At 37.3% G+C, this 27,963-nt stretch overlaps 1 protein-coding gene across 1 annotated transcript; it reads left to right on the top strand.

The window, feature by feature from the left end:
- Nucleotides 1–7,627: 7,627 nt before the first annotated feature.
- LOC139149688 (mitochondrial basic amino acids transporter-like) lies at nucleotides 7,628–24,051 on the top strand. The gene is made up of 4 exons (XM_070721558.1): nucleotides 7,628–8,043; nucleotides 12,379–12,422; nucleotides 15,663–15,746; nucleotides 20,248–24,051. The coding sequence occupies exons 1-4, from the start codon at nucleotides 8,010–8,012 to the stop codon at nucleotides 20,992–20,994; spliced, it is 909 nt and encodes a 302-aa protein (XP_070577659.1). The 5' UTR covers nucleotides 7,628–8,009; the 3' UTR covers nucleotides 20,995–24,051.
- Nucleotides 24,052–27,963: the final 3,912 nt, after the last annotated feature.

Raw genomic sequence — 27,963 nt, 5'->3', positions numbered from 1 at the left:
AAAGTACATGCGCAGCTGTCTATTTTGGTTTTAGTTATCTTGAAGTCACAAGGTTAAAGTTCAGGCATGTTTCATGCTTGAACTTTAAGAAATGTGTACAGATGGAGTACATAGATGAGTTTGTGACTATCACAATAGAAAAAATTTGCATATAGTTATCTATTTATATTTTAGCAATTTATATATTGGTTTTATTTAGCTTTCATTTATTATAAAAAAATATTTATCAAGTGCTGTTGACAATCACAGTGTCTGTGGCTACAGCAGCTATTGGCCTATTGGTAGTTTCCTTTAACGGTAGATATATTATTGTAATTTTCTTGTGAACTTTGTACACATATTCTGTATTTTATGTATAAGCAATAAACCACCTCAGCGATGGATATACCACGAGATTTTGACAAATTCATGACGTACATGCACAAGCGATAGCGAGAGAATAGATAGAGTGAACTGGTCTGAACAGAGTGATATACCTTTGCTAAGGTTGTTTATTGCTATTATATCATAACAATATATTGAAATTCTGGCGTGAAACATCAAACTTGGAATTTTTTTTCTAGCTGAGAGTGCTCATGTTTCAGCTATACTATATCAAGAATATAGCACGGTTATTTTCATGTCTCGACCAATCAGATAGCTGTATTTGTACCATCAGTATACTGGTGTGATAAATATTATCCAGTCTAGATTTTTCAAGTATTGTTTTGTTGCTTGCTCTGTCATCCTTTCTGCATGTATGTAACTTTTTTAGAAAGGAATTTATTTGCCAAAACAACACTTACTTTCCTAAAACTTGGCAGTTTAAAAATGCAGATTTAATACAACACTCAACAGTTATGGTAGCCCTTGTGCATTATACATGCATATACAGTAAAGAATGCACAAGAAATTAGATGAACAAGTGGACTGCAAGAGTCAGCATGAGTAAGAACAGTAATATTTGAAAATTAGAAATGTTTGTACTAAAAAGCAAAGGCCTGACATGTCCTCCATGAAAGAATGTTTTTATTGGTTCAACTAAAAAACCAGATAGTAAACCAGATGTAGAAGGCTGATTTAAATAATTATTTAAAGATGCCTTCTTGAATATGTATTGCATACATAAAATGAATATTGTTAAATTGACAGTCATTAAACCGACAGATAAAAAGATAAATTGGATTTACAAAAGTTTGCGAGCTGTACAATGTTTCAATAGTGGAACAGGTTGTTTCAGCCGCTGACTAAGCCTGAGTTCAGGAAATCTGCGGGGCCGTATTGAATTACTATTTACCTTGAGTGTCACAAAAGTCATCTGAGGTCAAGATCATGTGTTATAGTGTTCACAATTATCTGTGGTAGTGTGGGATAAAATTAGCAATGTTAGTCAAGAGGTTAAGAAATTCAGAAAGGTACGTCTGATGAAATTTTGAACTTAAGGTTCCTGAAGAGAATTTTATCAAATAACTGTTAGAGTAATTTCTGTCAGACATATTAGCTGAGTGTCTAATCCTGAATCTCAAAAAAAACAGCCTTCAATGTATTATTGATGGATTTTTCAGTAAAACGGAAGGAGAAAGGAAATGGTGCCAAATTTTTGTTCCAAGTTTTAAAAAAGCTTTCTGCATTGCAGAGTTTTAAAAAAGATCTCAGCCAATGTAACATGGGAAACTTTCCATCTTTTATTCATGTCTTTGTTGGATTTTTTGTTAATCTCTCATGAGACCATGGGACTCTTAGCTAGATCAGTGTGGGCATCATCTGGCTCTAGACTGAAGGTGTTTGTAATTCTATTAAATCTCTCGATGTCAGGATAGCAATTTATTTCCATTTCAGTGCCCAAATGTACCAACTTATGTCATGAATAATAAAAGACACTGCAGTTTGTAGGTGACCACGCAGTGGGCAGCTCTGTCGCCATATGACAGTATTTAATTCAGTTCACGTTATTTTTGTTCATCGTGACAGCCTTGGTTCCAGGTTATGTGCCACACACTTTAGTGTTGAAGCAAACACCACATATGCGCCTTGCACGGCCACTTTGGGTATTATTGCAGTCTTGTAATGATAAATGACATGGTTTTTTTCTGCAATTTGTGAGAATCTTTAGATGTGGCGTTCTTATTATATAACTGCTTTAACTTTGTTTTCTTTTGACAAATGTCATATTCAGCTCAAGCAGTTTAAATTAAATTGAGCTGTTTTAATTCATAAAAGGTACTATTAAAGCTTTTGTATATTTCTGTCTATTATTTTAAAGTTTGGTTCCTGTCAGAGGTATGTCCAGTGAGTTCACAGCAGGTGTACTGTGTATTTATGCATGTCAGGGGACACCGGGTCAATTTGAAACAGTGCTGTTGCACTTTACTCAGACAGCTTACAACGAATTCCCATGAATTATTCAGCACTAATACCAGTCAGCCCACCCAGGTTGAAAGGTCTGATTGCATATGATGCAATTTTACCCATCATACATTGCTGCATATCTGACGTGCCAGGCGAGGCATTGTGGTATTGTACTTGTGTTTCAAACAAGATGTAAACAAATTTAAAGCAAGGTATGGGTTCAAAAGTCATAGGTTGAGAGTATTGCACCCACAACTGACATATTGTCTGTTTTATTTGTTAAGGCATGTGAATATTATCTTCTAGATAATGTAAACTGATCTTTGTAATGAATGTACAAATAAAACGGTACTGAGTCATTTATCTATATACCTCTCATGCATCCTATCTTCAAGTTGACAGTTGTCAGGCGTACCGACATATGCCATCGTCCCATTACACGTAATGGCTGCCAAACATTTCTTTGTGCAGACCGTAGCTGGTCAAAGACCAATATATCTTGCCAAACCAGCCTGATTGGTTGCCACAGGTTGTCAGTATTTTTTTATATATCATGAATATGGTTTGTTGTGAATTTCTGGGAAGTGCACCCTCTATGTCCAGCCACATGAGATACTTATGTTTTTTTTTCAGCATCAGCATTGTGTGTTCTAAATGTACTTTGCTAGACAATACATTGGGAGATGGGTGACATAGATTGTATGAATGAGTTGAATCAATCAGAGCTGAGAATACACAACCAACTTTATGTGGCGTTAAATTTTTAACTTTGCTGACCTTTCTGTTTTTCGAAGTACCTGTATGAAACTTATTGAAATTACCATAGCATGCTGTGAAGTTTACAACAGCAGCAAGTCACTGTTTACATTTTTAATGGTTGGAAAACTTTAAAGTTTTGTTGCCTTCCTGAAATGTAACCATCTTCAAGTCATTGTTTTTAAATATCATTGTTCTTCTTTTAAAATGTAAAACTTTTGCAAAAGAGATTTACTCCATTGGTTTCTTGCTGCGTATGAGACTGCCTAGCTTCTCATATTTTCTCTGTCCAAAATGTTTTCTGAAAAGTATATGTAAATGCTATTCTGGTGATATCGAAAAGTGCATAGATGAAGCTCATATATGTTAGAATTGAAAATCTTCAAAAAATGTTCGTGGGGAAATTGTCCGTTGAGGATTAAAGTTACTGTAGAGTCCAGACTGAAAGATATTTCAGTGGAACAACTGTGCCTATAAACTAGAGAAATTACTGACAGTATTTGGATGTCTTTTGGTATATGTATCCTTGACAATCATCAATACTAGTATTTTCTAATAAAAAACTTTCTTTCAGATATCACATGTCTGTTTCTGGCTTTGAATGTTTACAGTGGGGATCCATGATGCAAAATTGTCATGCATCAAGAGCAATAAAAATATGGCGGCATTGATGCAATGAAAGTTTTCACTTACCTGGTCTTAGGCCTCTGTCGCAGAAGAAGAAAATGAAATGAGATGATCTAGAAAGCTTTCCAAAGCAGTATAGTGTTATTTATTTTACCATACACAGATGTGCATGATTATAGATCAGATATAGAGATAGTGAAGTGTCAAATTTTGTTTGTTCTGTGTTTGTCTCCTTTATAAATGTATTGGTTATCCCTCTCCAACATATGCCGCCTAGCTTGGTAAGTGTCTGGTCAACACGTACCCTTGCTCCAAACATGTCTGTATGGTGGTAACTGTCATCATATACTATACAAGGGATCTTAATACAAAAGTCAATGTGATCTAGTACAGCTATACTCACTGGAACATTCACCCATATCCCTGCTCTCAGTGATTTTTGTATAGTTCTGTGTAGCAAATCATACCAAAACAGCAGGGAGGTTCCAGACAACCCTTAAACCTAAAGCCAAATAATGATGGGTGGGAAATTTCCAACAGTTCATTGTCCTGATGCCAAATATTGGACATTTATTTAGCAGAAAGATGAAATAAAAAAATATTACATTCATTCAGGATATCCAGTTGGGAACAAAATGCGTTTGCCACCTGTATTTCACAGGCCCATGAATCAGTACTGTGAATCCAAATTTACAAAGCCAAAATATTAGTTGTCTTGATTAACCCTTTGAGCGCTGTAATTTCTCCCTGCCAAAATTTTAGTGCAAAATTTTACCAATTTTTATGAATTTTGTGTCATTTTTTGATAATTTTGGACCAAATGGACATCACATTTCATTTGGCTAAGGTTTTTTCTCAAAATTTTGGCAAAAATCTGAGAAAAATTGACTGGGGTTTATTTTATAAAGGGGACAAAATAGTTAACTCACTTTCAAAAAGACAATTTCACCCATATTACATTTTGCCACAGACACTCACACAGAGAAGTTGCACAGTACTTGTTATTTGTTACTTTTAGTTTTTTTCTTTCAGTGTTCATCATTCTTAATGATCAAAGTCATCCTTAAACTGATCTATCTGTTCGAGACTCAATCATCATTTTCTAGGCTAATTAAACAATCAGGTAGCTAAGAAATTATTTCAATCGTAAGTGAAAGCTTACACCTTTAGATTCAGTTACGTGAAAACAACCTGCGACCAAAAATATATGTTTTGTAATTTATATGCGTGTAACTGTGGAAAGATATAAACAAAATCAAGTCTACATGTGTGATGTATGTATCCTTGATCACACGAAGTTTTTATTCATTGAGAGATAATTTGACCCCATACTTTGATATAGACTTCGTTCTCATAAGCTCAAAGTTTTGAAAAAGTGTACATTTCATATTTGTAGTTTACTGTATTAGTTCTACATTGATGATTTCCTCCTGAGAGGTATGATGAAATGTTCATTTAAAAAAAAGTAGGTGAAAATTTTTGGAGAATTAGTTGTAACAGCTAGAACACATATGATCAGACTGCACTTTTTCATGCATGTTCAGTTTTTTTTATTTCCTGTCAGGATAAACCAAAAAAAAAACTGAAAGGGGAATTACCAACACTAGAGGGCTCTTGTCCACAAACACGGGACTTAAAATTAGAGGTCAATAACCTGTATAATCATGGAAGTGACCCCCCAGGAGGTTAGACCAGCTAGTTGGAACATGAATGGATGTCAGCCAATAGTCTTGACTAACAGACATATAGAGGTTGTCCTCTAAGTGGGGGACAGACATAGTAACTTTTACGTATTTCTCCGGGGTATTTCTATAACATCCATGTCAGAAGTCTGAAAGATGATTGGTTCATGATCTGACAGTGGACTATGGCCAGCTCCATGATTTAATTATCTGTCTGATAGTCTATTACATATTTTGAAGGTAATGTAACCAACATTTTCTGAATAATGAAAAACATTCAGTTTAACCTTTAAAGCGCCTTAGCATTACAAGGAAAAAGTACATAAGTATATCATTCTTACATCTAAAATGGCCAGAATATTCCATTTATTGAAGTGTCAATACTTTCACAGGGGTGAGAGCGGATCGATCAAGGGCCTAAGAATCTGAACAAGTGGCTCATTTAAAGAGATTATCCTGACTCAGAATGCAAAACAGTTTGCTTCATAATAGGTCATACCCAACGTGTTCATGCTTGCCACCATCAGGCCACTGCACAATTGATAATATACGTATCTGTGTTTTATTTTTAGATGTACATTAGCAAATATTTTACAATCCCTAAGATGAAATAATATAATTTTTTTTTCCTATAGCTATGCTTTGATTTGCCTATGAAATGTGCTTGTTGTTCATGCATGTGGTATTGTGAAACACAGTAATTTTCAAATGTTTTTATAGGGATGGCATGCTAAAATTATAAGATATTTTTTAAATTTTAAAAGAATTTCAAGTTTTTAAAAGACTGGTCGTTGGATGTACTGAGGTTATATTCAAATGGCCTGAATTTAAGTTCCACCTTGAAAAATTGATGACTCATACATATTTGAATATACCATTGCTTTATCATGGCTGTGATTTTCAGTAATATATTGTTACCTAAAGGCATAATTGTTCAGATGACGTCAAGTTCTGTTTCAGGAAGGGGTACATGTAAACACTGTCCAGTTTGTTACTTCAAGGTGTCAATCATCATATCAATATCATCAGAGAGTTATACAATTCAAGTTCTTCCATTGACTCATACTTTTCAAAATTGAAGAACCCATGGAGTCTGTGAAAGTGTATTTTGGCAAAACAAAAAGCCGTCGCATTGGCTCATTTTTCAAGTGGTTAATCTTTTAGAAAACATCTCATCTAAGTAATGTAAGCAGTAAATTTGTTAAATTTGTTCTTACCATTTAGCAACTTCCTTCTCTCTTTTTTTATAAAGATAAATTTATACTTCTCTCTTCCAGATGATTCACGCTACAGCGCCCTCCATTCATCAAAATCGCGTTTGTGACGCAAATAGTTTGCGCGCCCATGACATCGACAGTGCCTGATGGCATGATGACAATGGACACCATCAGCGCCATCATCGATCGAGTCGAGCGTAGGTGAAGGTTCAAAAGCCGGGTGCATGCTCAACGACCGACGTAACAGTTACCAGACACACGACAGGTGTCCGGAGTTGCCGGTGTACATGCATAGAGAGAATGGGAAGGTTTGACACGATTTTGCCCGCCGGAATCCTGTAGACAATAAAATCCATGTATATCAACGCATGCAGTCAAAAAACTACCTTCCTCCGACAGATAAATTACCTTTGACGTTTAATGTCCGACCCTGAGACGTGTTAATCGTTATTTAGTCTCTCTTTTGGCCCTAAATTCCTGGTTACGTACATCCTCAGGGTGTTACGTACGTCAGCCATTTTGAACGGGACAAATTACCCATGGTTCAGCGCGCATAAGTGATGAACTCGTGACCTTTGCACGATCAAAACAAACGTAACAATGGTAAACTTTCCCATGACTTGAGTTTGTGCAAAACGCAAAGCTGGACGTTGTGTGCACCAATACTTGTACCCGTTTGATAGTGATTTAAATTTAGACGGTTGCAGGTCACGGGTTCATGTCGAATGCTAATGGCCCCGCACTGCACTATGGGAAAGAATCTGGTTATTAAAATGGCTGTCGTACGTAACAGCCTGATGAACGGGGTACCAGATAGTTTTGGGCCGATATTGAGACTAAATGCTAGTTTGCCCACTTGAAACTTGAGCGTTAAAGGCAAGAGGTATTTCGCTATCGGCGTAGCCTTTTATTTGACTCTAAACTCCTTATTTGTTTGGATTCACGGTCCGGCGGGCAAAATCGTGTCAACCTTCCCATTCTCTCTATGCATGTACACCGGCAACTCGGACACCTGTGAGACACACGATGACTGCAGTGACGTCTATGGCCATGAATTTCGAGCGCATTTAGGCAAAGTATTCGCATTCAGTCTATTACCAACTTATAAGTCCAAAGTTGAACATCTAACCGTACGAAATGTTCTAGCCACAGTGTTCTTTGTTGTTGGCGCTGACATCGTCGGATTTTAATGTGCGTGTGATTTTTAGAACCGACATATTGTACATCAAATGTAGGTACCTCCATGGTAAGACGTACAATACCCGGCTTGCTTTATTGATAGGAACGACCAGGTTAATTTCTTTCGTAAACAAATCAAAATACAACATTTTATCGATCGTTTGTCGCGAAATCATCAACACGGAGTACAACTGGTGGGTCTCACAGAGCGAACACCGGAATGGCTTTAGATTTCGTCGGAGGTTGCCTTGGCGGTAAGTACCGATACATTGTTGTCGTCTCCAGGAGCGGACGCTGCGCCGAATACACTATTTGCGCGGCATGGATAGTTACCGATATTACTGTACAGCGCATAGCGCAATATGTGGAAGAAAATATATTCATGTCATATATCGTAACATTGAGTTATCGAATACATATGGTTTGTGTTCGGCGGAATGATTTCTATAATATAGCGATACGTTTAATATTCAAACAGTTTTCGTAGTCTGGTTTGTCAGTGTCGGAAGATTTTTTATAGTACACGACTCGTGACTGCATGTAAAAATGTGAAATGACGAGGCCGCGATTAGAAGAGGATACCATGTGCGCCACAGAGGTTTTTCCGGCTACCGCCTTCGCTAGTGTTTACGAGCGTGAACGACATGTGATCTTGTGTACAGAATATTTCTCTTCGTGCGTCACTCACACGCAATGGCCGCTGCATGCGGCACTCGGCCAGTTCTGGCCCAAGCCATTCTCTGTCAGTCTTCATGGCGCTGTCCACTCAACCAATCACTTCGTAGATTTGGGGCCACACCCCTCAATACACCTCCTTATAATTTGAATATTTCAAGGTCCATGCTGTTTACTTTTTTCCCTACGCTCCTTGTTTTCTATCTCCGCTCTCTCTCCGAAGATTACGAAGTTTGAAATTCAAATGATTTCACACATTCAACTTTCAGTGGACAACACCAATTACAGTAAAATCTGTACTCGAAACTATTTTGCTATATCTGTCATATTCTTAGAAAATCTATGACAAAGGGATGTAGGCATTACTCAGCTATTGCATCTTCCGGGAACTGCAAGAATATGTACGTCATTTAATTTTGGTGTGGCATAGGCATACTATGTATGGGTGTACTAACTGAGAATGTACCATTACTGTAATGTGGTATAGCAATTCCTCGACCCCAACAATCCCAAATAAAGTGTTACACTTAAGGTCGACATGAACTTTTTTAATCAAGTAAAAACAGGGAGTCAGCAAAACAAATGACAGACACATAAGAATGTCAAAATTTCAAGGTCCAAAGCATAAAGTTTACAATTCCTTATTTGTTTGGCCAAACCTCCACAGTGGGACTCTGACTCCATCACAGAGGCAACACCAGAATCTGCATGACAAGGCTAACACATTGTTGTTACTGTGACTGCAGGGTTGACAATAAGTTCACTGTTCAGAACTTACTGCATAGTATGTACGACTCAACAGATAGGTCACAAATTGGAACAGTCTATTTATTTAGGTGAAATTTGTTTCTAGTAAACAGGAAAGGGCAACATTCAAGAAGTAGTTATCACAATACATTGCAGTTGTGCCATCATTATGGGTGACTTTGCTGTGTTAGTGGCAGGTATAACCATCAGTTTGTGACATTACCACTTCTTGAATCTTGCCCAGGAAAGAAAAAGCTTACTTAGCCAGTCTGCAGGTCAAGGTGTAGAGTAGGAGTAATGAGAAATAAACCCATTTCTTTTTTAGTTCCTAATGGAACCCTAGTAGTATGATTAGACAACTGCAGTACATGTAAATATTGTCCCGGTTTGTTTTGTTTTTTGCATTGATTATAATTTTCTTTTGAATCACCATAGTTACCGAGCCAAGTTTTGTGAATGATTGCATGGGTTGCTATTTTCTTGGGATACATTCCTTTAAATATGACTACCACTTTTACCAATGCTTTCTTTTGTGTCAGCAAACATTTGTTACTAGAGCATATGACACATGTCTGCCAGTGGTTTTTAAGGTAGAATGCGTCTCGGGGACAGATATTCAGACTCTTAAACTTTAACAATTCTTTTTTAATATACCACTTGTGGGGGTTCAATTAAAGCTCTTGGTGTAAAAAAACTTTTCACCATCTTAGTTTTTTGAAATTCTAAAATTTTATTTTTCTTCATCGATTTACTGCTAAAACCACTAATGTGTTCAAAACAAAAAAACAAAGACCCCGCCCGCCAGCACGTCTGACCGCAACTTTTCCCGGCTGTCAGAAAGACATGTCAACCGAAAACATGAACCCGCCACATTCAAAACATCGACGCGCGAAACAGAAAAGTTTGACTGCCCAGACCAAAAACATAAAACCACGCCCACCTTCCAAACGCCGACCACCGCACACTTACGCTGTGTTTGAAGCGTGTTTGTGCACAGCTTTTCTCTTGATTTGCTTACTGGTTTACTAGACTTGGTTCAAGTTCATGATTTGTGATCGTGTGAGTTGGGTGATCGCTTGGAATGCAATGATTTGTGTTCTGTTTTCAAGTGAAACGTGTGAGTAGGATATGATTATGAACGCATTGAGTGGGGTGAACGCGATACAGGGAAGTTTCACCCGGCACTCACTGTAGCTGCACAGACTAAATAAAAACGCGTTTGATCGCTACGTAAACCTGACCTGGGCTGCCAAATTTTACACGATGAACTTTTACAGATCATTTTATTTTCGAAAATTCACCGACTTGAACCAAATCTCTGCTGGTTAATTTACCTTCGTCCTATGATACCCTAATGGCTCAAACGGAGATATAGGAGTGGAAAGGCAATCTTGCCCAAGTTGCAGGATTGTAATGGAAATCTTACTGCGTGGTGGGGATAAGTTACTGGCGATTTTCTCGTCATGCAGAGAGGTGGCGAAAAGTTCCGTTTCAGCGATCGTGGGTTACGAAATTAATGGCAACGCTTTGTATCGTGTCAAGTGTTAGATATCTCTCAAAGAAAAACAAAGCAAAAGAAAATGACGAATATGGCAATAGTGCAGAAGATGTCTCAACCAGTGCCGTCGCACGATGTGTGAGTAAGCCGATGGTCAGTTTGGGAATGGACTTTTAAAAAACTGACGCCAGTAGCCTATGAGAAATTCACCGATGAGAATATTGCTAACTGTGATGAATATGTGAATTTTTTTCTGAACAACACTCAAACAAAATCCAGTACTTTGATTTCCAGTCCTTGCATATTTCACAAAGTCCTATAGTCCATGATTACGAGCCATGCTTCTAGTTGTTTTCTCCCGCGGCGTGTCGATGTTCTGTTCGGGTAAATCCTGTTCATCATCTCACAATTTTTTCAATTTTCCAAAGATGAACGACAGAATGTCCGCCGGCCGCGCCAGTCGACAGGACCACGATGTCTGAACAACGTCTGAGAAAGTTGTTGATCGTGAAATTTGAGGTCAAAATTGGAGGCGTGGTTTAACAGATTTGCTCTGGCGGGTAGAACTTTTCTATTTCGCGCCACGATCTTTTGAGTTTGGCGGGTCGATGTTTTCACTTGACAAGTTGAGTGACAGCTGGGGATATCTTGCGGTAAGACGCGCTGGGCGCTGGCCTTTGTTTTGACGTTTTGAACACCTCAGTGATTTCAGCAGTAATACAGGGGTGGTGGCCATTTTGAATTTTAAATATTGGTAAATCTTGGGTTATTTGTTTCTCCGGTACCGAAATTTACATGGTGACCCCTGATCTTTATTCTTGATTTTGAAGGAGAATGGTTGAAAGATTCCTTAGGAAAGTCTGAGCAAAAGTTGAAGTCTTTCACTTTTGAGGTGCATACTACCTTAACAGGAAGAAAGGAATCATAAGAGGTCGTGTGCTTCCTTGTACAGACTAATATACTTATGGCCACATTCAGTATAGATACATGATCATTTTAGTGTATGTTTCTATTTCTGTTTTATCCAAGTCAATACAAAACTGCATAGAAATGATTTTTTACTGATGAGTAATTTCATTTGCGTGAATTATGAGTGTAATATGTAGTGTGATTTGTGCTTTTTCATGCCAGTGGTCTGTACATGTTTCTTGCATAGTTTGGGAATATTCCTTTAAAGCCTGTCAAATAAATGATTTGTCGTTATTAGTGTGTATAGCAATCTGAATTATGATTTTTGAGTAACTATTACATCAAATATTTCAGTTCTTGCCCAGCCCCCGCTATCAGTTTCCTAAATGGTGTGTTATTTTGTGTGACATGTGATATACACAGGTGATCAAACTGTTCATATAACCATAGACAGTAGGACAGGGTACTGTCTATCATCAAGCAGTGCGACAGCTGCATATTGTCCGCAGAAGGTAACTGCCAAACTAGCGTTTCCTCGGTCCACAGTCTCATTATCAAATTCATGGAAAGAATCCTCTATCACAAGTCCATGGAAGGTCCCCTTCTCTTTCATAATGTTGTAAGTTTTCTCTGTAAAGTTAATATTTTTTTGCCACGTTATCACCCTCTCAATCTCATTGTGCAGTGATGCAAATTATCTATTGTATGTTGACAATATTGAATGAAAGCAACCATTTTATTTTTTTTCTTTGTTATACAGGCATTGCTGGTGTAGTGGTTGGACATCCATTTGATACTGTTAAAGTAGGTACCCTGCATATAATGCAATTTGTCAATTAACAATTTCTTATCACTGAGAGACAAAAACAAAAGTAAAAATAATACCCAATCTGCCGTGAGCAGATTGTTACTCTTTGCTATGAATTTTTGCATAATTACCGTTGTTTCGTTTGCATTTTGGTTGGGTTGACATTTTCATATGAAAAAGACAAGATTGCGTTGGAGTTTATAGATTCAGTTAATTTAACTGCCCTTTCACCACCATGGTTCCACCCAAACCATTGTTATCATGGTGATCTTGGACCTGTATACAGGAACTGGGGGTGAAAGGATAATTATTCTGATTCTGGAGCTTCTGTCATCTTGGCTTGTATCAGCTTCAATCAAAATTGCGGTAAAATGATTCTGAGAGTGCTTTCTGCCTTTAGTGCATTACTGCCTGCATGAGATACAGAAAAATCACCAAACTTTTGTCACCTGGACGAGAATCTGTGTATGTCTCCACACAGTAGCAGTGAAATCACCGATTCTGAAGAGAAAAACATGAAGTGAAAGCTCTTGATCTCAGGGCTTAAGCCCTCAAATGTTAATACAATATTATTTTTGATACTTCTGTATCACAATAATAAATCAATATATTTGTTGTCAAGTAAACAACTGAATAACTTGTATTAGCATATTATATTTGACAAAAACTTATGTTTTCTATTTTATGCATTTCTCCTGCTTAAAGACAACTGCCATTGAACTTTCTTGTAAGCTCCTGTCTGTATTTCAAGAGCTGTCACAAATATGAAATGATATACTAGTAATTTATGTTAGCGCCCTCGCCAAAATTGAGCTTTCTGGTTGTGCTTTCAGCATCTCTTTAAAGAGGTGATTGAAATTATCCAACTAGCCCCCTTGATTAAAACTCAAATCTTTAGAAATCTCAGATAAATTTGGATGGTTCTGTTCAACAATTAGATAAAGTTCAGATGTTTTGCTGCGAAAGGGAAGGCATTTATATTTTTAGTTTGCAAATTGTTGAACCGTGGCCAAGAAACAAAAAATTCAACTTAAAACATTCTTATATTGAATGGATCAGACGTAGCACTGTGATTGCACGACTGCCAAGAACCATGCAGTGATGTCGCAGTGTCAGCTGAACATATAAACATTTGAAAAAAATTGAGAACAATGATCAAATATTGCTATAAATGGGTTACCATGCATTACGCACCATGATAGCAATAGCTGCGACACAACTGAACAGCGGTTTATTTGTCTTCAAATTAGAGAAATATTATTTGATGAAAATTCAGAAATTTAGAAGAAAGTATTATGCAGCCAGTTATAAAAGACAATAACTATTGCATCAATAGTGCCAAACCAGCATTGTTTAAGGAATAAAATAAAGAAAGAAAAAAAGAAAACCGCATTACCACATCACTTTTGCTGAATATCAAGGACCAGAAACAGTTTTTTTTGCCTGAGGGTGGAGCATTAATGGAGGCTGCAGAAAAGTTACAACTGGCCGACCACTTCTTATGTGTATAGATTTTAATGTATGATACTATCAACAATCATGGTGGTTGTTCCATAACTTATAATATGAATGATTGTTTTGTGACATTATGTTCTGACTTACAGCACTGGACATTTCCGGCAAATGCTTGACAATGAAGCCTGTCTCAAAAAAATCAACAATAGAAAGATTTTCCTTTTGTTCATTTCATAACTGGTAATTGTGAAGGTTACTGAAAGACAAATTTAATTTTAAATCAGCCGTCGATATTACACTCTATACACTGAATTGTGATTGAATGCGTCTTTGTGGCATAACAGAATATACTCAGTGTGGGGCCGAATTACCTTGAAAATATTCAGGTTAAAAGTGTGAGTGAAAGGTTATCAAACGTACGTCCTTGTAGCTTCCATATGCTTCAACAACAGGCTATTTTACCGCAACTGTGTTATGGTTTGGTGGTAGCTTAACCTATATGCAGACAACTATGGTGAAATGTTTTTTTTTTTTCTCAAAACATAAGCTGTCTGGCTTTTACCCACAATACAATCGTTTCTACAGAGTTTGACCAGTGACCCAAGGAAAGTAGTACAGTGCATATATATGTAATTTGTACTTTACATAGGGTATGGTAGCCATGTAAAATCCCTCATACAATAGTCGTAATCAGTCGGGCAAATAAGGTCATTCAACAGCTTTATTGGTCTGTAGACAGGATGTGATATTATTTTGATAAAGTTTGTCACGTTGCATTAACAATGGAATTGCCGCTTTTTGTGTGCACAGTAGCTGTAAAGACACAACCATAATGATATGGAGGCAAAGCATTGGTGCATCAATATAAATAGTGGTCTCTTATGTGTAGTGTTGTATGGCGTGTTTTGATTTTTTCCCCCCTCTCTAGTCATGTTTTTAAGAATTAATTACTCTTGTATATCGTACAGGTACAATTACTGTATTATTTATAGCACTATAGAGAGCACAGTCAGTGTGAGGCTAAAGTACGACCAGGGATGTCACTGCCCTGCGAGTGACTCTGCCCTGTTGAAAAAAAAACCCAGATGCTTCACACTGTGTACATCAACTCTGTTGTTACTTGCCTGAAGGTCTTACCCACTTCACTGCAACAACAAGGACAAACTACAAGCTGTTTACTACCTCGGTAGATCACACTCCTCATTAAATTTAAGCACCTGAGTATCAAGGCCTGAGAGCTCTTACATTCTTGAGGTTGTTCAGAAGTGCCAACAATTGACCAGTCAATGAATTTTCCAACGAGATCACATGCACCTACATGTATACAGATGCTTTGCACATGCAATGTGTAATGACAAGGCACATTGTATATAATCACATTGACTGAGCAGGGATGACATTCTGGGTCAGTTAGCAGAACCCTAGTGCTTCAAGATTTTGTCAGAATGTGCTCACAAATTTATTGCAAGGTGTAGTATGTTATTGCAGAATTTTGTTAATGATTTACGCGCGAGAACTTTTAATTATCCTATATTTCATCCTGAACACTAAATTGCCCTCTATTTCAACCCTAACTAAAAAAAAACACATTTACTGCTCAGATTCAGTACCTTATTGAATTTAAAAATCAACATTTAATTCAAAAGTAGTGCCATTGTCTTTTGCCCGTTGCCCGACTTTTAGCTTCAACGGTACAGTTTACACTGGTCAGTCCATGCATTCAATCTAACATCGGTAAAATGTTTCCTATTGATTGTTTTGTTTGTTTTTTGTTGTCACAGGTTCGCTTGCAAACTCAGGCTTCAGGCAGGGCGCTTTACAAAGGAACGTTTCATTGCTTCGCCACCATCATCAAAAAGGAGTCGGTAAGTGTATAATGAAGTAAAGAGGATTCATGCACTCAGTACTCAAACCTCATCCGTGTGCCCTCACAGTACTCTCGGAACACAGCTTTGTTGGTAAAAAGTTCAATTCAACTCAAGTCACCTTATCAGTGCACTTGAGATAAACTTCATTTATCATGTTCTGCCATAATAAATCTGTTGGTGAAAATTTGCTGACAGATCAGAAATTTATTAGTGCCATTCATGAAATTCTGTGTTCCGGGCCCACTAAATCTCACTGTAGGGGCCAGTCATGGTTGATGCATTGTCAATAATTCAGTTTCTTCCACAAACGAAAATTAAAGCGGGCGGCTAATTAGCATATTAATTTGCATAATATTTGCATATAATTTACATATCACCAGGGCTATTCACAAGGTATTCCAGTGATGAGATATACTTCTGACATTCTCAGTATTTTTCTCCATTCAGCAGTGATTAATGGCAAACTATACAATTTATTATTATACCTGTTTATTTACTTTAAATAAATAATAAAACATCAAAAGTGAAAAAACACATTGAACTAATACAAACAATACACAATTTAGTAAATATATTGCACAATACCAACATGAAAATTCAAAAGTAGGCCTACATGAGAAGTAATGCAGTGTTCGAAATAATCGGTGGCAAATCGTGGCACGTTTTCATGTGATCCTTTGTTACTATATGTTTGTCTGTAGCCGGATTGGTAAAGCCATGAACGTCTTTTTTTTTACGTCCATGACAAGTTGACACGGGACTGAATAATGCACTAAGTTACAATGCGGAGTCAGCGGAGCATGCCTGCAGAGAAACATACGTTGACTTTAAAACTCAATTCATAATAAAGAGAGGCCCGAAAAAAATGATACCAGGTATTTCCAAGAAAAAGATTTGAAATTCCATCGACTCCTAGTTCGGCAAACGTACAAAATTTCGACAACTGCGCGGCGTAGGCTGCCAATGCATGTGTTTGTGTGGAGCGCGCAAGCGCTCTTCTCGATCACACGCGACCTTTGAACTATACAGTACAGAACCGTACGTACATAGCTGCTGTATTCGGATGATCACACGAATGATGATTTTAGCTCGTGCAGTTTCTTTTTATTTCATTTCATTGTGCCTTTAATATTTTAAAACGGTCACGGATTTTGAAACTTGATCAAACGCAACTGCTTTTCAGAGTCAATCGAATGAATCCATGCAAGTTACGAATGCGTGACAGGAAGTGACACACATGGCTTCAACGTCATGTGGACGTACACGGATCTCTCAAAATGGCTAACTCAGCCCGGATACGCAACGACCTGAACACGCGAAGTACCATACTTTTTTGCATCTGATATTTGTCTCAACCAATCGTACGATTTCAGCCACATCTTTTCCTGACCTTCAGATCCTTACAAGTACGAGACATTGACGGCAATGGCAGTTGCCTAGATGCTTTGACTGAGTGCCCGCTGGCAAAAATGCAACACCGAGCCTCTGAGTGTACTCCGTGTCCGTTGTATGAAATTGACGGTGTCTGTACGGTCGGCAGCTTAATACATTTCACGCTTTTTGAACTGAAGTCTTAGCCAATGTTCATCGGCACTACGGCCGTTTCACACTTGAAACGCTCGCTGAAATAGTTCAGGCGACAAAATCGCCGCTGAGAAACAATAGGTCTTCAACCACATTTACTAAAGAGTATCGGCGGATATGAAACAGGATCGGGCGAAAAAAAATAAAGGATTGGGGCCGATCCTGTTAAACGGCCTGGGGAGAACACTGACGATTGCATGCAGTCGCAAAACAAACCGACAGATGTGTGAACGGCCCCTCTTTAACACGACGTTGTCAGTTGCTGTCATTTTTATTCAATAGGCTTTCATATATTGTTCGGACAACTGACTGTGAAAACAGTTTAGGCGACAGAAAAAAAAGGTGGCGGGCGAGATTAAAGGTGGGCGGCGACAAAAAAAAAGCTCGGCGCACCGCCCGTCAAAAACCCCTCGTGGAGAACACTGAATATACAGGTCAATGAATTTTAAAAAATGATAAAAACGAACTGGCTCTTTCATTTCTTACTTTGCAGGAAGTTTCTCTGAATATGAAAAGATGATATTTAACGTTGCAAGGAAATGAATTGCCAACTATATCTGCTTTATATGAAGTTAATACACCATTGAGTCCACAGAGCACTCAAAGAAACTGTTGGTCCACCCAGATAGAGCAGGGCTGACAAACACAAACAAAACTTTGCACTGTCCAATGTCCACGTGATGCTTAGCGTAGTAAAAATTGCTCAGTAAGCATTTTGGAATCACCAGACGACATCAGCACAAATTCAGTACAGTCCATTGAAAATCATGCTATACATGAACTTAAACAGCACAAGTTTGAAATACGATTGTCTTGTCAGTCATGCTTTGTTAGTTTGCCTTGAAGTGGAAAATACAGGACTACACATGCCTTGTAGTGTGACATTTATGACTGGGAGAAATTTGAAATGGCAACACATACAACTACATAAACATCACTTATTGCATGTCATTACAAAAAAAGTCTGTTCGCATCACTTAATTGTGCAGACACTTTATTGTGTAATGCTATTTTGGAGTTGTTTAAAAAAACGTGCAGTTGTTGTTTAATTCAGAAGGAAGTGGCAAACAGTGGTGCTTTGTTAATGTTGACAGAAATTTGTACAATGGTCATGCCTCATCAATGTAACATTGCCAAAGGGACTTTGAGTATGTAGCCACCTCATTAGCAAAGTTTATCAAAACTGTCTTTGGTGTTCCTTCAAAATCAGGTCAAGTAGTGCCAGTAATTATTGCCAGGGTAAAAAAAGTGTATCCATGGTAATATGTAATTTGGAATGATGAATTGTTATTCAGGTTGTTATGGTCTTTACAGTACCATAGATGAAAGCAGAACATCACCTTAGGGTACCAGACCTCACCCCCTGCCCCCCCCCCCCAGTGTACAATAATACCTGTAATCAATCGATATACCCTGGCAGTGTCATGTCCATCTTTTGATAAACAGTTTACCTCGAGGATTTTACCAATTTTGTTTATCATTTTTATTCTGTGAATCATATAAGTTTGAACGAAAGCACAGCGTCATCCACAATTCAGAGCATGTGTTCTTGTAACATCAGGCAAATTGGTAAATGGTTTAGGCACTTAATAAGTAACATTCTGCTGTTTCTGTTTATGACAATGCACCATTGGGAACCCAGTGTGTTCAGTTCATGGTACAGGTATTCAATCCAGCGTCCATTTTGTAGCTTGACACTGTACAAATTTGCCGGCTATTCACAAATTTTGCCCAGCAGTTTCTTGTTCATCCTTGGAGGGGTACACACCAAGGCTTCTACGAACCCCTTGTTGTGCCTGTCAGTATACTCTTTGTGAGGTACATTGTTAGGGGTAACTTTAAATAGGAAGAAATGTATTCTTCAAAGCACTTCAGCAATGCTACCCTTATGATATGATAGTGTGTATAATGTACGAGTAAATATCTCATTAGCAACGTTGTTAGGGAAATATGTTCAGTATAGGCCTCGCTGATATGTACAGACATATGGTCTCAGAGCAGTCTGACCATAAAATACTTTCAGTAATTATGTTTGTGTCAATCTTGCTTGATGTTATTTTTTTAATCAAATTGCAGTGAGCTGCACACACGTATATTAACAAAGACAGAGAATACAAGAAATTATATATTACAGCTTTGTTAATACCAGTGAATTTTGTGACGTCATACCCCCAGATTATTACTGATAATGTATCCGATTATCAAGGATTGTGGCCAAAGATATCTTTTGACATTTACAAATTCACTGGCATTGCCAAAACTATAGAATAATAACAATAATTACCCCCTCACAGCCCATGATGGACTCAAGCAAACTGTGCAAGACATAATGTACTCGGCTTTGTGGTATGGGAGGGGGTACATTTTGTGTCTCTTTATTAAATTGCTAATCCCACAGTACATAAGGTCAGCGCTAGTTCATGAGACGGTAAATTCATAATGTCATTTTTGTGTTTGCCTCTCGCACTCACATCCTCGTTTCAGGCTCTGCGATGAGAATTTTGTTAAAGTTCCACCTGCCTCAACAGTCAAACCAACGTGTACAAGTCAATTCTTTTCAAATTGGCATCAGCACTGAAACTGTCTGTATGCAACACAGAAGGCTTTTCAAGGAAGACTGAGTTCAGCAGTGTTCAGATGTAAACTGTCCATGTTGAACTGCAAAGCTACATCATTTGATCACAAAATGGAGATGGTTGAAAAGATTTTTGCCATTTCTTTCTTTTAAAACAATCAGCCTAATTTATGCTGTAAGCCATATCTTAAAAAACCAAATGGGAAAATTGTTGCCCCAAAGTAAAAAAAATAGTACTTTTACATTTCCATTGACACACAGTGTTGTACAGCTACCATTAGATAAAATTGTATTTAAAACTTTCATGTAAAGTAGTCTTGTGTGGTCTCCAAATTTCAGATGTTCGGTCTGTACAAGGGAATGGCATCGCCTCTCGTTGGACTCACATTTATCAATGCGATAGTGTTCGGCGTCCAGGGCAATGTTCTCCGGATGTTTGAGAACTCCACAATATTCAGCAATTTCATCGCCGGCGCAGTGGCTGGCGGGCTGCAGTGCGTTATATGTTCGCCCATGGAGTTGGCCAAGACAAGGGTGCAAATACAGGGCCAGGGCGAAAGCAGGAAGTTCTACACCACGCACAGTCATGAATACAAAGGTTCCATTGATTGCATCAGGAGGATATACCAAGTTGAAGGGATCCGTGGATGCTACCGTGGAATGGTCACCACGCTGCTCAGGGAAGTCCCAGGATTCGGGGTTTACTTTGCGTCCTACGAGTTCTTCTGCTCCACGCTCGAGAAACGCAACCCGGGTCAGCACTTGGGACTGGGTCCGCTGCTCGTGGCAGGCGGCGCCAGTGGAATGTGCTCGTGGATGTCCACATACCCGGTAGATGTGATCAAGTCACGCATCCAAGCGGATGGCGTGGACGGTAAAGCGAAATACAAAGGCACAATCGATTGTATTATCAAGAGCTACAATGAACCCGGAAGCCAAGGAATCCGTGTCTTCTTCCGGGGACTCAACTCTACCCTCTTGAGGGCGTTCCCAGTAAATGCTGCCACTTTTACTGTTGTGACATTGTTTCTGAGATATACCAGGAAGAGTGAGCCCAGAACAGTCGAGGACAAGTTACTAGCATAATCTCTACCAACACTGTCACGTCAAAACTTCATATTTAGTAACTAGAACTGCTAGTTTGTAAACTAACTATGGGACATTATTATTTTATTTTGATGAGGTCAAATGTTGTACATTGCAAAACCTATCCACTTTATACAACACAATGGCGTATGGTAATTGTCACAGCTAAAAGTTTACGACTTTCATATTCTGAGTTTTTAAAATAGCACTTTTATTAGAATTTGCATTGGGAGCACCTTTTGCCCTTTTCGACCCTTGGCCAGCCTTGCTACTTGTGAAGGTCTGCACGCACAATGTAAACAATGAGGTTAAACTAATTTTCAGCATGAAAAGGTGTCACCTCCGTTATCTTTACATCAATATTTTTCCTTGGTCAGTTCAAACCTTGGGAATTCTAAATGAGGTTTACACCATGGGAATTTGTTGTTTACCTCATCATGAAAGATATTTCATGTAGAATAATATTGTGCCTTGGTCTCATAGATCACATTTGCTGCTTGCGTAAAATTCATATATGTTCATACAACAATCAGGAAATGACATTTTACGATTTACACAGCATTATAACTAGAGTCTGGTATGAAATTGACGGATCATGTATATTTCTCATTTGCAAAAATTGATGGAAGACAAATGATGTTCAGTACCCTTTGTACATCACTCAGTTGTCCGGTATCAAGTTATTATTCTGCCAGATTGTTTTCATCAGTCGGTAGGTCTGACACTCAGGAGAGACAGAATTTCTGGGAGAATTTTGTGTACAATATTTTACGGACAACCTACCATCAGGCCTCTCGAAATCTCACAGTTCCTGTGTTTGTGCAATGAGCAAGTGGAAAATAAGAATCAGTTTTGCAAATGCAATGTTGCTGTACTCAAAGCAACCACTCTAATACACAGTGTGCGCTCTGTCTGGCAAAACAAAAAGTCAAAAATGATTGAATAAAGTCATTCCATTTACGTTCTACAACAGCATGTACTGGGTTCCCTAATTTGACTTCAATTCCCAAGAACTGCAAGAAGTTACCTCATGTTTACTGCTTCCTTTTCATCGAGACCAAGGCCAATCACGAAGAGATATGATAATTACATCATGAAATGATGGAAGTAGCACCATCAACAAAATTATTATATTCATTCCGTTGTAGTGTTTTGTTATGAGGATGTGTGAATAGTGTGTATAGTTAGTATGGTTTATTTTTACTATAGTACATTTTTAAGGAAAAGGGGAAAAAACAGTTAAACTGCAGCTGTGTTTACTAGACCAGAAGATCTGTCACTTTGAGGCAGTCCCTCACTGACGAAAGTATGGGAGCATCCATGTATGACAGATCTTCCAGTCTATCCTGTTAAAGAGAGTTTTCTTTTGGTGCTCATGTCTTTCAATTTTTTTCCCCCCCGTCGCCTTTAACAATTGTACAGATGAAGTGGTAGACAACATATTTCTGTATCAAAAACAAAACCTCAGGGTTTAAAGCTTTTGCGTTTTTATACCAGGAGATCTTCTGGGAATTACATGTAAGCATTATCTATTATTAGTTGTCATCAGCATAAATGTGCTTTGTATCACATTGTATTCCTTTTTCATTTGATGCTGTATTTTTCTTTGACAACACAAACTCCATGACACCTGATGTGGAAGAATTATATTCAAAAATGCCAATAGCTATTCGTTTTAGAAAGGATTATTTTATGGAAGGGTTAGTTTTGAGTTTACCGTAAGAAAGTAGTGTGTTCTGAGAAGCTATCTGCAGACACATTTCTTTGTAATGTCCATTTTGAAGTCTCTGAATATCTTTACTGAAGAAAAAACATGTACGTGTAGGTTTCTTAATCAGAAAGAGTGACTATGAATTGTTTTGTTGATTACAGAAAACACTTCTTTCATTTTTATTTGAAAGACTAAAGTAAATATTATGACTTCTTCTTTTCAGTGTGATGTCTGTAGTGTAGTTTCTGTTGCTAAAGCATTTTTGCTTCTCCCAGTACACATCAATAGGATCCTTGTCATGTTATGGTATCAGGACCGTCACCCCCTGGACATTTACCTGTCAGATACTGCCAGGCCACCAATTGGGGCTAGGGTTAGAGATAGTGTAGGCATATGTGTCAGGTGGGTGACAGTCCTAGAACCAATGCTAGTGCACTGTCATATTTGCAGTTGCCCCTTTCTTTTACCAATTCTTAAATTAGGTTTTCTTATGATTGGTCTCCATCTGTGGTGGATAAGACTCCGTACACCAATAATACAGCATTTGTTTTTAGACTGATTGACATTTTGACCGCTCAAGGTGCTCAAACTGATACTAGATAACCTATAATGATTGATGACATTATTTATTATGACTGAGTTGACCGATATTTCATCTGGCAACTTTGTTGAGGCATGCTTTACTGTAAATACATTGCCTGTTTTGTTGTAGCAAGGTAACCAATCGTCTGTCTATAATATGTACACTGAATAGATTTGTTCAGACTGAAATATATGTACAGATGGCATTTGTATAATTGAAGGATTGTCACACCTAATTTTGGAGGGTTTGATGTAAAACAAAAATACAGCACATGTCGTTAGAATGTATGAATCATGTGATCAGTTTACAGGGCAGTCGTGGTTACAATGTGACCTGAGTCTGGCAGGACAATAAATGGTATCATATGTACAATGTACATGGAAATATCCTCAGAATACAAAGTGCCTATCCTTTTGAATTTGCAGGATGTGTGGTCTTGCAGCTATTGTATGTCTTTCATTGTCAAGTTAATATGTAACATAAGAGCTCTTGTTGTCATGTAAACTTCGAGGAAAGAGGCAGAAGCAAAATTCCTTTGTGTATATTTTTATTAAGTCAGCATTTGCAATAAATCAAGGAATTTGCAATAGATCAAGTAATCATTAGTGTTGAAACTTGAAAAATGATGAACATGAAACCAAGGATTGTAGAAAATTTCTCTTTCAGCCCATGAGGGGCTTTACAGGTCTTTCATTAGTCAAGCAAGAGTTTGATTAATTTCTATTAGAGATAATAAACGAATTCAGATTGTAACTTCAAGAAAGCATCTCTCCGTTGCTTTTACTCTTTCGGCAAAATGATATTTTGAATGTCACCTTGATTAAAAAGTGCACCACTTTCTATGAAAGCATTCATTACAGACAGGTGTTTGTGAGGTATTATTACTACTACAATGAACAACGTGGTATCAAGAGATAATGGATTTGTATACCGTGTTTTTCAAAGAATTCAGTGCTGTTATATAACACAAATTATTTCAAGTACAAAGTACTTATATATTAAAATATGCATGTGTGTTCTGTGTGTGTATGTGTGTGTGTAGACACATACATACAGACAGACATATACGTGCATACATCATGTAGACAGACAGACAGACATACTGTACATAAATATTTCTCCCATAAGTCAATCATGAAAGACTTCAGTGTTACAGCCATTTGACAAAAAAAGACAGTTTAACAATACTTTTTTACATGATGGGGTCGCAGAAATCTGTCTCTTCAAGCTGCAAACTTGCCGACTTTTGTCACACTTTTTCTACTATAAACCATCATTTTCTAAGTAACCAAAAACTTCTGCAAGTTTAGATATTTAGCTAGATGTACACAAGTTTCTTAACACATTTTGATCAAAGAAATGGCTTGTATGAGTTGAGTGTAGATACCTCTGACATGTATGTCATATTTTAGTCGCATCTTTACAAACCCTGTGTATGAGAAGCCTAGATGTATGGAGTGGTCATATACACACTTGTGTGAGCATATCAGTGCTTTTCTAATTTCCTTTCTATAGTATTCTGAAGCAAGTTATGCCTTTTTACATGCAATAGAATTGAAGTATGAAAATTTATTTTTTTAGCTTTATTTTTTTTTTCATTTAGTTCAAGCGATCATTGAACAGTGTAGTTTGAAAAATCATGCCTGGAATCAGGATGACTGGGTATCTTATTCATATTTGTATTTTTGTGTTTTTCTCTGAAATGGTGTGAGAAGTGTACACAGTAGCTGTTGAACTAAACATAAAATGTCGATTTACAAATTTACCAAAGAACGAAATATGTGTTAAAAAGCTTTCTTAAGTGTAAGCTTGAAATAGAAAAGTATGTGAGTGTCCAAATATTTTTCCTACACCACAAAAGCAAAGTTGAAAGCTGCTTTCCAATAATAACATTACAAACTGGTAGAAATGTTGCTTGGAATATTTACATGTATTATTTTTGTTTACAGAAAGTTGTTCTGTATTGTATTACTTTCCAAGTGTAAGATTTCATTGAAGATAGCATACCAGTTGTGTCAGGGGAGATTTTGATATGTTTTCTGCATTTGATTCAATTATTTTTCTCCATACTGTGAGATAATGTTACATTTCAGAAGAAGTGGATTTATCTTATTATAAATATTGTTATTATAACAGACTGCTTTAACGCATTTTTAAGGTAGTAAACACCTCGAAATTAAAAGACTAAAGCTTTTGTCCAACCTTTTCATAAGGAAGCTTGAGGGACTGTCTCAGATTGTCACATAAGTTCAAAAAGCGAAATTTATTCGTTTACTGGGAGAGGGGGTTTGACCATCATTCTATTAGTGAACTTTCGCAGTTTTATTTTTTGATTACAAGTTCTCTTTACATTTAACAAAAACAACACTTGTACGAACAAATTTTGCTGTAACTATTTCCAACTCGTTCGTGCCATACTGACAGCAGTTAGTGCCCAAAGTGATCGATTACTTGACGATGTAATGCAGTCAGGGGAAACACATTCTTTGTAGCTATAGCAAAATGCTACATATTACTCCCCATCAACATTTCACACTGCTGAACTTTCATTTAGGGGGAGGGTTTTGAACAGCAAAGGAACAAAGGACAAAGGAATTTTGTTTCATGAACTCATGCGACAATCTGAGACAATCCCTTAAACCATTTCCTTTCATATTCAAGAATAAAAATCGGGTCACCACACAAAATTTAGTGCCAGAGAAACAAATTACCTAATATTTACTGACATTTAAAACTCAAACTGGCCACCATCCCTGTGTTAACTCTGTAGGGAAACATAAAATTTTATATTTGAACAAAACTAGAACAGTGAAAATGTTACCCAGTCAAAAACTTCAAAATGAGCCCCCACAAGCAAAAGAATTGATGAGTATTGGAAAAATTGAGAGTTTGAATATTTGCCCCCAAGGCGCATTCTACCTTAAAATGGTCTTATCTCTAAATCATAGGCACAGGGCAGCTTTGGTGCAAGTCCTCACCATTGATCAAGTCAGTTCAAGAATGGCTTGATTTTGCCATAGCCTTACATTTTACATTATATTTTAGAGTCTTCATTTTTATTTGGCGAATATACGTTTGCAGTGTTTCATTAATAAACAGTAAAATTGAAATATTTACTTTGAGTGAGTTTTGTCAATTGCATTGATATTACAGTTGCCGTGGTTCTGCTGTCTATAGAGTTCGTGTTATTGTCACTTTCACTTTCATTTTTCAGTGTTCTCTATTACACAAGCAACACCACTGATAAATTGTGTTTAAGGTAGTATGTGCCTCGATAGTGAAAGACTTAACTTTTGCTCAAACTTTCCACAAGGAATCTTTTGACAATTCTCTTTCACATTCAAGAATAAAAATCTGAGGTCACCGTACATTACCCAAGATATTTGAAATTCAAAATGGCCACCATCCCTGTGTTAACTCTATGGAGTAAAATACAATTTTTTATTTTAGTAAAACTAAGATATTGTAAAAAGTATTCTTACTCCAAGAGCTTTAAAATGAAGCCCTGCAAGTGGTAGATCAGATAAGAATTGGAAAAGTTTGAGGGTCCAAATATCTGTCCCAGAGGCGCGTTCTACCTTAAGTGTGTACAACTGGGCTTTTTAGACAGAGTTAAAAAATTTCCTTCTTACATTATAATTACCATAAAGATTGTAAGAAATAAATTAAGTTATAAAGTTATTGTTCCAATTAATTTTCCATTATCATATCTGGGTCACATGATACTCTGAATGCAGCAGCTTTTGCTGAACGCATCCGTAGGTTTATCAGATATTCTCAAGTATTCTCTATAATTAGCAGACATCTGTCTGCATTCCTGTAAATTGGTGATTTTGCAACATTCTCACTGTCTTTTAGTAATCTGAGATTTTATCTTGTATGAGTCATTTGATGTGTGTAGTATTATTAGCTCTGAAATAAATGATTATGGAACCTCTCAATTAAAGACTGCATGGACAGTGTCAGTGTCCATGCAGATTACTTTAAATAGAATCTGATGGTGCTGCGTTGTGACAACTTTTTCACACTAGACAGGTGTCTCAATTACAGCAAAGTTCATTAGGACATGTTGCACAGTAAACATTGTTTAATCAGTGACGTAACACTTCTGTAAAATGTGACTTTATGATGGATGTCAATTTTCTATGATAACTATTCTTGAAAAACAGTCCGATTTATTTTTTCTGAACATAATTAAGAGGATAGCGAACGAGAAATCATCATCCACTCACTGGATTATGGTGATTTATGTTACTGTCATCCATGATGATTCAATAGGGTAGTAAGATACCGGTATCTTTAATAAGGATAATGCAGTGTGTTTGTCAGCAAATACATATCTTTTTTGCTTTAAAAATGCTCTTTTTCAAGGTATACCATAACAGCAAATAGATTTTTTTTGTTTTGAAACTGCCCCTCTCTCTCTCTCAAGGTTTACTGTCAATTTTGTAGAATGACTACTATCTTGTATGGCCTGTAAGCTTTTCGTTAAGGTAGGATGCGCTTCGGGATAGATATTTGGACTCTCAAATATTTTGCAATGCTTTTCTGTTTTACCACTTGTTTAGGTTCATTTTGAAGCCCTTGGAGTAAATAACATTTTCATTGTTGTATTTTTTTTGAGAATTTAAATTTTTTTTCAGCAGAGTTATGGCAGCCATTTTGAATTTCAAAT

The sequence above is a fragment of the Ptychodera flava genome, chromosome 14, assembly GCF_041260155.1.
Source record: "Ptychodera flava strain L36383 chromosome 14, AS_Pfla_20210202, whole genome shotgun sequence".
NCBI classification, from domain to species: domain Eukaryota; kingdom Metazoa; phylum Hemichordata; class Enteropneusta; family Ptychoderidae; genus Ptychodera; species Ptychodera flava.
This window is presented reverse-complemented; position numbering and strand designations above follow the sequence as displayed.